A 15,760-nucleotide genomic window follows, 5' to 3' on the forward strand; every position below is an offset into this window, starting at 1 on the left:
TAAAGTCAAGACATCTTGGTCACCTGAAAGGGAACAGTGGAGATTTGCCCTATGTAGTGGAGAACCATGGCAACAAATTCAGGACTTGACTGACATAAGGGAGGATGCAGAGACCTCAAATGGAACATATGAAGAACAACATTGATTACATTTGAAGAATTTACTCGTTGAGTGGTCACTAAATATCAAATATCTTACTATGGGCCTGCTACAGTAGGTATTGGTGATATAATACTGAGCAAAACAGATGAAGCAGTTATGAAAAGTACACCTGAAAGATATAAGGTTTATAGTGGAAATTATTAGAAAAATTGGAATAGAAACAATGTTGAAGGTTATTAGAAGGAAATCTTCCAAACATCAGTACTTTTCAGGTATTAGTTCAGAACACACATGGATTTCTTCTAGAATATAGGCAGATGATTTCAATTTTTTTTTATTTCAAGGAAAAGAAATGACCTAAGAGAATCTGGGTATAAAAAAATAAGTTATCTACTTTAGAACAAAAACCATATTGGACACAGACTTCTTTTCTAAAAACCAGAGACCATCATGGCATTCTTTCCCCCCTGTGCTATCAGTTTAATCTGTGTTAGGAAACAGCAGACCTCTGTGGGGCAGGGGAGATGAACATGTTTGGGGTATACACACACACACACACACACACACACACACACACACACACACACACACACGTACACGCACACATATATGGAAGGAGGCCAGGTGACAACCTCAGGTGTCATTCATCAGGTGCCATCCACCTTGTTTATGTTAGAGAGGGTTTCTCACTGGCATGGAGCTCAGCAGGTAGGCTAGGCTGGCCTCAGGGATATGCCTGTCTCCACCTCCCTACTGCTGAGTTTACAAGTTCATGCCACCACACCTTACTTTTTAACATGGGTGGCGAAGCACTTTACCAACTAAGCTAGCTCCCCAACATGAGCAAGCCTTCTTTAAACCCTTCAGTTTTTTTCCTCTTGAAAAAAAAATAGCTACTATATGGGTTTCTTGCAAGACATTTCATTCTTAATAAGCATATAGATTTGTGATGTGAGTGTTCCAGGGTTTTGCTACAAGCATACAGAAAATCTGTAAGAATACAAGATTCCCTTCCCCCAAATTAATTAATCCTCCCTCCCTTCCTCCCTTCCTCCCTCCCTTCCTTCCTTCCTTCCTTCCTTCCTTCCTTCCTTCCTTCCTTCCTTCCTTTCTCACATTTTCTTTTTAGCCTCATACATGCTAAGCATGCCTTCTACCACTTAAGCTGCATCTCAAGCCATTCCATAAATTCTGTACCTGCCCACTTGCTGCATGGGTGAGGGTGTTCACGTGCTAGAAAAATAAGGTAGTGCCTCAGAAAACTATTCAGAGATACATTTATGATGGAACAAAAACTGATTCAAATCAAGCATTTCAATATATGAAAACCATTGGAGTAAAGGACTTTTAATAAATGGTGAAGCCACTGAATATGTAAATAAAGTTGACATAATAGCCTGTATGCATATAGTTATGTTAGATTTAACAGCCAAAACCTGTTCTTAGTTTGATTTAGCCAAGTGACAAGAAAACCAGGATCTAGAACTCCAGATTAATGTGAAGTTTAACGTACCAGTAATTTAAAATGGTTCTGGCATAAGAATACGTAGGTCAGAAGCCTACACCAGGCAAGAAAGCTCTGAAAGTAACTCTAGAATGTGTCTATAAGGATGCTAAGATATAACAGTTACAAATCATCACTAAAGGGGATTGGGAAAATTGGTTCAACATTTAGAAATTATATGAAATCTGAAACTGCTCACTTTCTCATTTACTAAAGTAAACAATAATTGGATAAAGATTTAAGGAATGAAATCATTAAAGTATCAAAATGCATAAGTATGAATAAATAACCATGTTCAAGTGAGGACTTACTTGGAGCACAAAAATGATGCACATAAATTACAAAGGCCAGTTGTATCAAATTTGATCTTGTACTCTACAGTAATAACCTTAAGTAGTTCAGTTTGGTGACAAGTTTTCATCTATGAATCTATATAAATAAATAAATAGCCCTGGTAGAGTTCATTTTATTTACCAGGTAAAAGGAAACTTCTCTAATCAGAGCCAGAAAGATGGCCTAGTGGATAAAGATACTTGCTGCCAAACTGAACAACCTGAGTTTGGTCCTTGGGACTTCCATGATGGAAATAGAGAACCAGCCCTCATCAATTGTTCTCTGACCTCTGCACTTGCACTGTGACATGCATAGCCAACCCCCAATAAATAACCAAATGTAATTAAAATTCTAAAAAACCTTATCTGCTGTCATCATTGAATTAAAAAATATTCTTTAAGTAATGTTATGCTGTTTTGGCACTGATCGTGAACTGGATATTACACACTGCTCAAGGGAACTGTGAAAGTCATGTGTTTGGTTATGTCAGCATGGCAGTATGTTTTAGGAACCTTTAGCATTTGTGACCTTTGAACCATCTATATCACTACAGCATTTGCTCTGGAAATGAAGATGCTCCTGTTGGTGGATGTTCATTGATACACTGTTAAAATATTATTTAAATTATTAAAATTATTTATATCTATTACAAATGGAACTTTAAACAGTTATTTACCAACAGGTATAAATGTTACTTATACAATATAAAGTGACATACACAACAATATATAACAAAGCATACAATTCCAAGCATAATATTCCAAGTTGAGAAAACGTACTGAAGAAGCTATACCAAACTGTTATATGAATAGTTCTGGATGTCGTCATTGTTTTATTTTGTTCACAGCCTGTACTTTTGAAGACACTGGCGGTTCAGATTTATGTTTCATGCATATCATGGCAGTGTCTGTTCTTTGCTCCTTGCCACTCCCTTTCTTCTCCATCCTTGGCAGTGTCTCCAGGGTGATAAGAGAGGATTTTGAAACAAAGAAATGGTAGCTGGAGATGGTGATCTGTGTCTTTTCTCTGCTGTCCCCAGATAATTGGGATCCCCAGTTGGGATTGGAGAATAATTTTCCCTCTGCTTCTTTTTCCTTTCCAGGAAACACATGAAATTGTGGCAATCAAGAAATTCAAGGACAGTGAAGGTATATATGCATTTTTACTTTTGTAATTTTTTTGTAAATAAAATGTGGGACAGGTGGGGTTTAGTTGGTTTGACCCTAGCCCTGTGATTTTAAAATCATAATCTCAGGCAGGGAGTATAACTTATTTATTATCATGCTTTACTTTGAAATACACTATGCCTCATGGTATTAGAATATTTATTTTAATTTATAATCAAGGGTGGAATTTTTGCTCCAAAGGCTAGATAGACTTCTTTTTGACTATATGTTTCCATGTAATCTATATAGATTACAATAGAAAAGCTGATTAAAGCAAATGCATCTGTAGTTCCCACAAGTAGTGAGTGCTGTGAAAGATTGGGTATTTGGTCACTGTGTTCTCCAACTCCTAGTCACAGCAAAAGATACAGGGATAAGTGGGAGGCGGTATAGAGATGGGAGTTTGTTATATTTAGGGCCATTTGTTGAGAGAATAAAAGCTTTTCAATAAGAAATACCATATTTGGGGTTCTTGAAACACACTTCTAGACTGTTTCAAATGGAGTATTAAAATTCTCTGCTGGGCAAGAAAGTTTCAAATAAAATTTTATTAATATTTTACTAATGCATTAGTTTCAAAACCTTAGCTGTTAACTCTTACCCAGACAAAGAAAGACTGGTAGTGAAAGTCTATATGGCTTTTGAGGCGCTTTAGGCAGCAGTTTTTCACGATTCTTAGTACAGAGACCCAGTAAAAATACTTTCTAAATCCTAGCCTAGTTTCCATACACATACAAACTATAATGAAGCAAAAGTCTCACAAACTTTTGTGTTAATGAGGTACTGTGTTCTGCTTTCCCTGGTTTGTGTAAAATCTTAAAAAATAGTACATTGTGACATTGAGTTGCAACCCACCATATGAAAAAGCAGTAAGAGGCGTCAGCATCAGCCTCTGTATCTAATATGAAGCCTGAAGATGGACAGCATAGCCTGGCTTCGTTGGTGCACATTGACCAAACACTTTAACACACCAGCTTCTATATCACCCTCACCTCAGATACTGAGAAAACATGCAATAATAAAGAGAGCTTGCTAACATAAGCCTGTCTAGGACAGCTTCCACAGCATTTGATGTAACTGAACTACAATGTGCTACTTATGTGGAGCACATGCATATTACCCAGGACCCTGTGCAGCCATTTGTGAGGACAGTCTTCAAGGAAGGCACTGGGAAATGCTTTTTAGCTTATTCTGGGATACAGTCTGCTTGGAACTATGGGCCTAGGAGCCTGTGATCTAATGTAAGCAGTTGCCCCTGGCTAACCCACTGTGAGACCATTGGAAATAGGCTCATTGAGCAGTGACTTTAGACTAATGACAAGTAAGCCACAGACAAATGATGACCAATGATATACCACAAGTGATTGCAACAGAAGATCAAAGCTCCACCCTTGCATACGTATGCAGACTTCTGACTGTGTTCACCTTTAAGGTCACATTGGCAAGCTGAAAAAGTAATAATTGTCAGCAGACCTTGAAACAAAATTTGTCATAAGGTCTCATGTAGCCTAAGCTTGCTTAAAACCTTGAGAGGTATAGTACTGTCTTCTGTCTCTTTACCCTGTTCCTCTAGCAAGAAGACTGTCTTACTTAATAGAAAGAAATGATACATGTCTGGTGACCAACTCTTTTGGAGTGTGAGTTATACATAAATAGTTTCATATAGATGAAGTTGTCTATTGATCTCCTTTGTAAGCTATTATAATTCAAAATTTCTTTTATTATCTAAATTTCAACCAGGTCTATTATAATAAAAAATGAGTGTTCTGATAATATTGTTCTCATTATCTAGTAGCCCTCAACCATTCTTTTTATTAGTTACTATGAAAATTCATATTATTCTAAATCAAACATTTCCAAATCTTTGAGAACATAAGCGAAACAATTCTATAAAAGCAATGTTAAACTTAAATTGAAATGGGGCCTGTGCTTGGTCTGACTGCCATTCACATGAATGTTTCTAAATATTCTCTAACTAATGATATGCAGGAAGTGTGTTTGAGAATATATACCACCTTCTAATAGCTTTAAAAGATTATAATAAAGTCCTACTGTACTGTTAAGATGATAAGAACCCAAAAATTTGTGTAAAACTTTTTTGAAATACTTTATTTTTAAATTTAATTTAAGTAAAAATTTTATTTAACTTAAATAACGTATATTATTTTATTTTAAAATATATTTCCAAGTGGACAACGTTTTAGTGCAAAAGATATTTATTATCCCAGAATAACAGATTGCTATTTAAAATAACACCCAAATTTTCATAGTAAATAAAAGGCTGAAATTATGAAAATAAGTTTGCTTTATAGTAGGTTCAATTTTGATTATAACAGCAACTGTGTGCTATTTTAGTTCTTAAGAGAATTGAGTATTATCTTTTAAGCAGGAAAGTCAGTTTTTACAGTAAAATTGTATACTAGCTCAAAATATGGCAAAAGGTTTTGTCAGTTTTCTCTTTTAGTATGTTTATCTTCATGTTTAAGTTTTTAAGAGTGTTTTAGAATTATTTTTACTTTGTATCTATGAATGTTTTGTCTATCTGTATGTATATACCATGTATGTGTCTGGTGCCCATGGAGGTAAGAACAGGGCATTGGATCCCCTAGAACTGGAGTTATGGGTAGTTGTGAACCACCATGTGGGTGCTGGGAATCAAACTAGGGTCCTTCAAGAACAGCAAATACTCTTAACCTCTGAGCCATCGCTCCACCCCTCTTCCCCTCCCAACCCCCCCCCCACACACACACACTTGGCCAAATCTTAGTGACAAGCACCTTCACTCCCTGAACCATCTCACTGGCCTCAAGTCATCATTCTCATATAAAGACATACACCAAATTTATTGAACAATCCAGGAGTGCCAGTTTAAACTAGATGGTTTTGAAATAGCAATAATTACAAAATACTGTCTATTAAAGCTTTAGGAGAAAATGTAGTCAGAATTTATTTTTTAATTTATATTTCAATCTTCCTTTTAATTCTTTGGACTGTTATTTTTCTTTGATGAGTGAACCATTCTTCTTACTTAGCACGTGGTCTCAGTACATGGCTAACTCCAGTGAACTGTGCAACCGTCCATGTTTAATTGCACAGCACGGTGGAGTGGTGCTAGGTCATTTCTCTGCTTTTATATCAAATAAAATTTCTGGCATTTTATTTTTTGTTGCTTGTTTCCTATAAATAGTTTTCTCTTGAAATGAGTTTATCTATTTCTTTAATTTTTATGAAATGTTTAGTTAATCATCTAGTCTTCCCTCCAGTTGATTCTATTCTTATTTTTACCTAGAGACTAGATGACTTTTCACTGCTTTCTCATTTTGTATGATGCTATAAAACAAGAATTTGTGATTTCTAAAATTCAAGAACCTGAATTCTGTGTAAGAGGGGCCTTGAAACAAAATTTCCAACATTTATTATATAAAGAATTCGATGAAATGAGCTGTACACTCTGGCTACTCCTGGTACTATCACACTTCCTTTTTATGCCCAAACCAGATCTCTTTCAAACCTCAGGGATTCTTGTAAGATTTGGCGACATTTCTGCACCTTTTGTGATTTCATAAATTTTCTCTATTCTTTACCTTGTCCTTCATCTCTAAAGACTGAAGAGTCTTTATCTTTTTTGGTACATAAAACAGTAACATCACCATTCAACCCTCCGTGGCCACATTGATTGTCCTGCTGCTGTCTTGTCTTCAATCAGAGCAACCAGAATCAAACATGGTACCCCCATGGTTTTGTTCAAGGATGGATTGACTTTTCTTTTTCATTATATCTGTTTAAAGGTCTGTTGGGGGGGCCTCTTTGGCTATACAAAGATGTCAGGTTTGTGATTTCATAAAGTAGGTTACAGCTATTCCTGGATTTCTTTTCCAAACCCACGGTTCTTTAAAAATAGGGTTACAATAGAGTTTCTGCTGATCTTTAGATTTTTCTTTTCATTGCCGACTTATCTTTGAATTTCTCTTGCTCCTGTGAGCTTTCTTCTTCAAACATGCTATCTTTTATTTTAGTGACTCCCTTGATTTTGAGGTGTGTTAACTTGACTCAATGGCAAGCCTACAGAAGTAGGTCAGCTTTTGGTTTGGTCTTAGTTGGCATCTTTTTTGTTCATGTCACTTTGTCCTTACTAGGTTGGATTGTATACTTACTGCACATAACTTTTCCATAGTTGCTCTTGACTTTGACAACCCCCTCCAGTGATAACTGTTTTTATTTTGTTCGAGACAGGATATTGCTATGTAGCCCAGGATAGCCTGAAATTTAATTTTCATCCATCCAGTCAATCTTCCTCCCTCTCTTTTTCCTATCCCTGCCTCTTCCCTCTTCTCTATATTTTGAAAAAGGAGCTTGATCTATAGTCAGGATTGACCTAGAACTCACTCTTTAGCCAAGGGTGCCTTTGAACTTGTAGCAGTCCTCCTGCCTCAGCCTTCTGAGTGCTAGGATTACAAATGTGAAGCACTGTGCTTGGCTTTCTTTGGTGGTACCTAATGATGAAATTGGTTAGCATTCTTATAGACAGGTGGAGAAACACTGACTTTTAGAACTAGGAGAGACCTTTAGAATAAACCAATATAACCACAGTCCCAGTTTATAGGTGAAGAGCTGGTATGTGTTTCTGAAGACCCGGGAGCTTCACTGACTATTTCTCCTGGTCATACTGTGTTCGTTGGCTATGTGGCTTTAGCAGCCAAATTAGCTGTGTCTGATAACAAAGTCTAGGTGTCAACCTAGGTGTTTTGACTCATTCTCCAAAGTTCACTGTGATATACCATGCCACCTAAGTCCCGATGTTCAACTCAGGACATGAGGTTGATTGTGACTCTGAGTCCATGCACCCTGAGAAAGTTAGCTATCCTTTTTTTAGTGCTCAATTCTTTATTTATGAACTAGAGAAAAGAGCATACATAGCACATAAGGATTATCTTAGTTAGTGGTGATTTGGGGACGAGAGGGTCAAGTATGCTGATTTTTATGGACTGCGCTATGATTTTTAATGCTTTGCTACTTTCTGCTTGTTTTAGAAGAAGGGCATGTGTCAGTGGAGTGTGCATTACCTTTCTCCATCATCCCATCATTTAGTACCACAATTTTCACTATTAACTGTATGGTGGGATAGAAACCTAAAAGTATCAAAATTATAGGATATTCCAAGTAATGACAAGTGCATAGTTTGCTTGCACTTTGAGAATTAATAGCTCCATTTCTGCCTCCATTTCCAGTCATTACAGTCTTAATGCTCAGGTGCTTACTTATGGCTGGCATAAAGGAGCCTCATTTCCTTAAAAAGTAGCTCAAATGAGGTTTTTTTTTTTTTGCACACTATGCCCTAAGTGATGTTCTCATGTGCCTCCCTACCCCCAATCTGTGTGTGTGTGTGTGTGTGTGTGTGTGTGTGTGTGTGTGTGTGTGTATGTTACTGAGAATTGAACTAAGGTCTTGCACTTGCTCAGAAAGCACTCTACCACTAAGCTATATCCCAGGCTCTCTTTTTACTTTTTTTTTAACTTTTTGTTTAGAGACAGGAAATTGCCCAGGCTGGCCTTGAACTTGGAATTCTCCTGCTTTAGCCTTCCAAGTAGCCAGGATTACAAGCTGATGTCACCAGGCCTAGTTTAGTGTGTGCTTCTTTTTGAAAAATTATTTAACTTTTTTCTCTCTTTATAGACATTCAGAATGTAACCTTTATTTTTTTTAACTCTACTTGGTGGAACAAGTATAAATGAATTATATATTTATCAGTTACCAAAATTCAGTGAGGTTTAGGTTTATCATCAGAAAGACTTTGGCTGGAGAGATGGCTCAGCTGTTAAAGGCTAGGCTCACAACCAAAAATAATCAGAAAAACTAATGAAAAAAACACAGATTATTAGATTTACTTATTGATAAAGTTTATAATCAGACATAATTTAATGAAAAAAATCACAAAGTATTAGATTTTTTTAACTGATGAAAATGTAAGTAACTTGCTCATAGTTGCATGTTACAGCATAAATTTCTTAAAAGGCAGAATCTAAATCGGGATCTCCATAATTCTATTCCAGTGTTCCTTCTATCATTGATATTTTATTTTTTCTTCATTAAGAAATTTTTTATTCATTTTACATACCAATCACAGAACTCTCTCCCTTCCCTCCTCCCACTCCCCCCACAAGCCCTTCCCCCAAACCCACCCCTCAATTCCCTCCTCTGAAAAGGTAAGGCTTCCCATGGGGAGTCAGCAAAGCCCTGGTACAGGTACATTCAGTTGAGCGAGGTCCAAGCCCCTCCCCCTGTATCAAGGCTGAGCAAGGTGTCCCATCATACTGAATGGGCTCCAAAGAGCCAGTTCATGTACCAGGGATGGATCCTGATCCCACTGCCAGGGGGCCCCTTAAACAGACCAAGGTACACAACTGTCTCCCATATGCATAGGGCCTAGTCTAGTCCAGCGGCATCTCCACAGATATTTCTCTAAAGTTGATATCATCGATATTTTAATTTGGACATTCCAAAGTCATTTTATCTATTAGCACAATGAAACTGCCCCAACTTGATAATAATGCACAGCACCCTCTTTTTGCTTCTTTTTAAATGCCAAGAGTTCCCAAGCATTTGATCAGGGAAGAAACACCAGGTGTATTTATTTAGCAACTCTGTACTCAGCTCCAGCATAGCTTGTTGATCCTCTGAAGGATTTTGTGTATAGACGTGCACACTGTTGACCCTAAGTACTGTTCGTTTTCTGGATTCCCCATTTGTCATATTCTAGAAAAAACAAGGGAAAATAAGTTCTGTCTTCTATGTTATCTCACAAGCAGCCCTTTCAAAGTCCTCAAAGGAAAACTGAAAGCATTCGACTCAAAATGGAGGGGACAAAGTGCCTATATTGTTGGCCACCCCTCCCTTCCCTTGGGGAGAGCTAGACATATATGCACAAAGATCTCCTCACCGGCCCAGCTCAAACATTTGCAATAGGAAGTTCTCATTGTTCACAGTTCTGCAAAGTTGAATGTATATTGAACAGAAGAGCTTAATCAGTAAGAAATAGGTAGGAGGTTGAGCAGCCTCATTCCCAAACTCCAAAATGTGAAATGTATTCAGATTTACAACTCATTGAGTGCTTGTCTGATACTATAAATGGGGAAATTTCATACTTGACCTCATGTGATATGTTAGAGTCAAAACATAAGCACACTGAAAACATGGTGTAAAGTTGCCTCCAGGATACAGATATATGAAACGTAAATGAATTTTGTATTTGAATTTGAGTCCAAATCCCAAGAGATCTCATTACACACACACACACACACACACACACACACACACACACACGAATTGAAAATATCTAAAATCTTAAATACTTCTTGGTCCTAAGCATCCCACCTCTTGTAATCAAGAAGAATGATGAGCTGCTTTGTGAGAAGAAAGCCCTACATGTAGTGACATGGAATGGTAGCCTGAGTCGTCCTCTCACTTTAGGATCTGGGAAACCTCCATGAGGAATGAAATTTTACTAAGAATCCCGAAAGAACCAGTGCTGTCAAAAGCCCAGGTAGAAGACTGAACATTCGGGGCTCTGTGCTGACAAAGGTTAGGGTTGTTTGGGCAACTAAAAGACCAAGGTGAGGGGGACATGAAATCGGAGATCCTGATAAAGTTTCTCGTGGCGTCTGGTGGTTGTCCCCAGGCCTTAGTGGCTGGGGCCACTGTAGTATTCAACAGTAATGAAGACCGCTGACTTATACAACAGCTAGCCCTTTGCCCCTTCACAAATTCAGCAAGTCCTCAATTGCATCTCTCCCATTCTTCCTGTCATGTGGGATTCACTGTGCAGTTCTTCTCCCTCACTCAGAGGAGTCACTGTTTCTGCTCCTGTTGGCCTTCTTATTTCCACACAGGCAGCATCCATGTCCTTTACTAACCCGTGTTCCAGCAATCTCCAACAGTTTCCTAGCTGGAGTGCCTAACCTATATAACCCAGTCACAAAGAAGTATTGACTATGTTTCCTGATGGTCACAGACTCACTGGTTCCACAGAGCTGTGTTCCTACCAGCCTCTTCTTTAAACTCATCTCAGAGAAGGGCTGGATGAGGGGCTGGAAAATCAGAAAATCAGTTGATAAGCATTCTTAACTCTGGTTTAGAATCTTTTCCTTTCTGCATCACAGCCCCCAGCTAGCTTTTTCCCTCTCGGGGGCCTTGTGTACACAGCATGTGTTCCTGAAAGCGATAGGTTTTCTTGTCCCTGTCCCAGAATTTCGGTTTCTTTCTCTTCAGACTTAAGACATGCCAGAAATGGAGGTCCCCACAACATAATCTCACAAGTCTGGATTCTGGCCCCTAACCAAAGCCTTGAGGCGAAATGTGTTTTTTGCATTCATAATTTCAAAGTTTTAGACTGGAAATATGGCATGCTACATAGCACCCTGTAATCAAGGCATATTTCTATAGCCTACACTATGAATATTCATATTAAATGCATTAAACAAAGACCATAAAGAGTCTCATATCAATTCCATTTTGCCTCTGAATGAATTTGTTATAAACTTAGAACAGGTTCAGTTTTCCAACTAGGAATTTGAGAATTATGAACCTGTATTCTTGAACATACATATTGAAAACACAATACATAGAATTTCCCAGTCACCTCTGAAGCTATCATAAGCATATATTTAAAGTGAAATATTAGCTCCTTGTTTGCCTGCCCATTAATCCATTACCACCAACGTGACTTCTGTCCTTCCTCCATGTCTGTGGAAGTTATCACAAGTGAAGTTGATGGTATGGAAGGGCAAATCCTGGTACAGCATAAGTTCTCCATCCCAGAACAGCTACACCATCTGGGATAGACAGATGGACATGCCATGGGAAGGCAGCAGGAACCCACAGCAGCTGCTGTTCAGAGAAATAAGACACTCTTAAGAATTCCCTGTGATTTGGCCATGAACTGCGTCATGAATGTCTGATGCACAACCTGTGCTCACTGAGGTGATTCACAAGCAGCCTGAAGAAGAAAATGCTCTTTTAAGCTAAAACTTGAAACCAATAAGACATGAACTGTTGCTACACGTACTGGACATAGAGCCTCCTCTGTGATGGGGTTGACTTTAAACCCTTTCAGATATTTTCTTCCCCAAAACAGAATGCTAGGACTAAAATGATGATGAATTCATATGCTCTGTCTATAAATCTATGGTTTGTTACAACAAAATGAAAAGACAAGCAAAAAAAAAAAATGGGTTTGAGCTGTTTGAAGAAGCCTTTTCTTTGTTGTTCATTTTATTTTGGGCTTTTTGGGTACCTCATGTTCCAGGCTGGCCTGAAACTTAATATCCTCCAGCCTCAACCTCGTAAGTGTTGGGACTATATGAGTATGTATCACCAGATCCAACTAAGTTTCTTTAAGTTTCTGATTTTCTTTCTCTTACCAAGAAAATGTGTTAATATTCTATCTGTGGACTTCTTAAGGAGAAGATATTGTCAGCGCTCTTAAAATTCTTTGAATGGTAGCTTTGCAAGCTTTAATGTATTCCCTCTTTACCATTGCCTGTATTCTAGAAAATGAAGAAGTCAAGGAAACGACTTTACGAGAGCTTAAAATGCTTCGCACTCTCAAGCAGGAAAACATTGTGGAGCTGAAGGAAGCCTTTCGCCGGAGAGGGAAACTGTACCTGGTGTTTGAGTATGTTGAGAAAGTAAGTCATGAATTGCCAGTGTGCATATTCACGTTATTGTTTTGGTTTTGACACTATTGAAGAAAGTAGTATTACTTAGTATGACTTATCAGAGTGTTCATAATCTGAGGGTCTTAAAATGAAAATATCTCTCCCACAGTCACTAGATACCCTGAAATAGATTTGGGGATTTTGTACAATGTTGAAGCATTCAGATGATCTTAAGTTTAAAGATCGTAGTGGGATGGCGTCTGAAGTCGTACAATCCATGTACAACAAGTGGTTTTCAGATTAGTTTTATTTCAATTAAACATGAACAAAAGCTCTGCAGGAGAAACAGGTGAATGGACAGTATGATAAAAGATGGTAGAGGGACACATCAGATCCATGCAAGCAGGAGACCCAGGATGATGGATGACCAAAGCAGCAGTCTTTTGGGAACTGCCAGTCCTCTGGCTTTCTTGAGGGCATTGTAAGGTAAGGCCTGAAGCTGCTGTTAAGATCACTATTAACACTTTGTAAAGAAGGTTAACTCATTAACGAACGGTTTAATATTGTGATCTAAGGGCAAAAGGTTAGCTGTCTCCGAATTTCTTAGAGAGCACCTGACTGAGCAGTTGTGTTCAGTGATTACAGTAAGAGAAACTGGAGGCAGAGGAGCCTGTTGAAGGTGTTGTTGCTGTGTGACTAGGTGGCTTCTGAGGATTACATCGGCTGTTACCTAACACAGATAAAAGAGGCTGCTGTTTGCTCTTAGGTCAGTTCCCTGATGGGTTTTATGATGTAAGTGACAAGAAAGCAATGCTTTCAAGAAGACCTGACCTGGGAATGTGACTTTGAGTTCATTCAGCATTTGCAAAGTATTTTTTGAAATAAATCATATAAAATAGTAACTATTAGCACAATTTAAAATATACAAGACTCATTTTAATATCTATTTTATTGAAAATATTTTTTCACATATGTTCTGATCATGAGTTTCCCTTTCCCCGACTCCTCCCAGCTCCTTCTCACCTCTCAATCCACCCAACTCCCTGCCCCTTCTTTCTCTCTCTCTCTTTAGAAAACAAACAGGCAAACAAATGACAACAGCAAAAATAGAATTTAAAAGAGAAGAAATGCACATACACATACACAAAAACTTTCCATAAAAACATGCAGTCGGAAGCCACACTATACAAGCACATGAGTAATAAGACAAAGAATGGCCAAACAAGAAGTCTACAGAAACAGCGTCGAGTTTGTTTTGTGTTGGCCATCTCCTGCTGGGCACAGGGCCTACCCTGAAGTGTGGTTACTGTACCCAGTGAAGGCTCTGCCATTTTAAATCAACTCTTCTGTTACTTTTCCAAAATCTTTTCTTCTGTGTTAGATTTGATATTTCTCTATCAAAATAAAACTAAAAATGTTTTGTTTTAAGAAAAATATTGATGTACTAGGATTATAGAAAAAAAAGCAGATTGTTTCTTTTCTAGTTCTCACGAATTCTTGTGCAGTTGTCAGCTTTCACTGGCAAATAATAAAATTTGACACATCTAGTATTTCCGTCTCTTTTTATATTTCTGTTGTATTCACGGTGGTGGTTTATGGTAAATTACAATTTAGTATATCAAATAGAGATATCTCTTCTGCATATCTGTTTTCTCTCCGGGAGAAGCAATTTGACATGCCTGTGATCTCTCTGCTCCCAAGTGATAGTGCTGTGACCAGTATTGCAGTCTTCTGACACTGAGGCCTGGGCTTCTTTCCCTGCCCCTGTGATTCCTGGATGGAAGTTAACCATTCCACCTGCCCACCAGTGACAGTGCCTGGCAATCTACAGTGAGTCTCAGGAGCATAAAGAGAACGCTGTTCAAACAGGATAGGGAGTTGTTAGCTGAGACTCACAATTACAATGCTTTAAACAAAATGGCAATCTCTTTCTTCCTCACAAACATACAACGGGAGATACACGAGACTGAAGGGCAGCTCTGCTTTCTTGTCTTTAGTGTCAACTCCAGCTGTCACATCCTGTTAGCTAGTGTATAGTTACGTGGTCACACTTGCTGCAAGGCAGAGAGGAAATGTACTCATCATTCGGAGTATCTGAGTCTGTGGTTGAAAATTGCATTCCCTACAGAGGAAGGAAAAATGGCTGTGGAGAGTGATAGTATCTTCTGCTGCTTAGGAACCTTGAGTAAAACACGAACTGAGAGGTAACCATTATTTCTGTATTATTCAGCCCTCCTATGCCTCCTTGTTCTTGGCATCTCCTACGTTTTCCTTAATTAGAAAAAGGCAATTCGCATAGAGATTTTTAAAAAGCTACAAACATTCTTTTGACATTTTAACTGAAACCATAAATATATATTGAATCCTCTATAGAGGTAGGTTGAGGAGTTTTGCATATTGATCTTCTGATTAAAATTCTTATTAGTCTTTGTTGCATACAACATGCTCATAAAGGCATCTTTAAATGGAAGCAAAGGCTCAAACAACTAGAAAGCAATCTCCATGCAGAACCTGTCAGTATTTATGATTATCAGTTGCCAGCACCTGTTCCTTACCCGTGCTTTATGCATGTCTGTCACCATTGACTAGACAGTAATGCATTTTGTGGCTCTCTTTTGTTAGGTATTTCCGAACTATTAAACATGATTTTCATATGCGTAGCACCTCTCTTTAAAGAAACATTATTTCAGTGGCTGATAATGATATTTAATTATGTTAAGATTCTTGAGAGCCTTCACAATTTTCATGTGGGTTTTATCTAGTAGTGTTTCTCATATTAGACAAAGCTGAGCAATGTAAAAATATTTGTTTGGGGCTAGAGTTGTAGCTCAGTGTTAAGAGTGTTTAGCTAGCAATGCAAAAATAAAACAACATTTAACAACAAACCCAATCATGTTAACACAAGTGGCTTGCATCTCAGTTGTTCTTTAAAATAGAAAATGGTACAGCACAAAAAGTGGCTGGTACAGCCTGCACCTCAGCACCCAGTGAGAATGGCCATG

At 38.1% G+C, this 15,760-nt stretch overlaps 1 protein-coding gene across 7 annotated transcripts in view; it reads left to right on the forward strand.

Moving 5' to 3' along the window:
* Cdkl5 (cyclin dependent kinase like 5) overlaps nt 1-15,760 on the forward strand; it is a 190,573-nt gene that overhangs the window by 109,460 nt on the left and 65,353 nt on the right. For 6 of the 7 annotated variants that reach the window (XM_059251400.1, XM_059251398.1, XM_059251399.1 and 3 more), the window contains 2 exons: nt 3,042-3,087; nt 12,652-12,788. In XM_059251400.1, coding sequence (XP_059107383.1) covers nt 3,042-3,087; nt 12,652-12,788 — 183 coding nt within the window. Of the gene's footprint in view, nt 1-3,041; nt 3,088-4,678; nt 4,743-12,651; nt 12,789-15,760 lie in introns of those variants that run through there. The other variant, XM_059251403.1, reaches the window with a different exon arrangement.

This window comes from Peromyscus eremicus, chromosome X (genome assembly GCF_949786415.1).
Source record: "Peromyscus eremicus chromosome X, PerEre_H2_v1, whole genome shotgun sequence".
NCBI classification, from domain to species: domain Eukaryota; kingdom Metazoa; phylum Chordata; class Mammalia; order Rodentia; family Cricetidae; genus Peromyscus; species Peromyscus eremicus.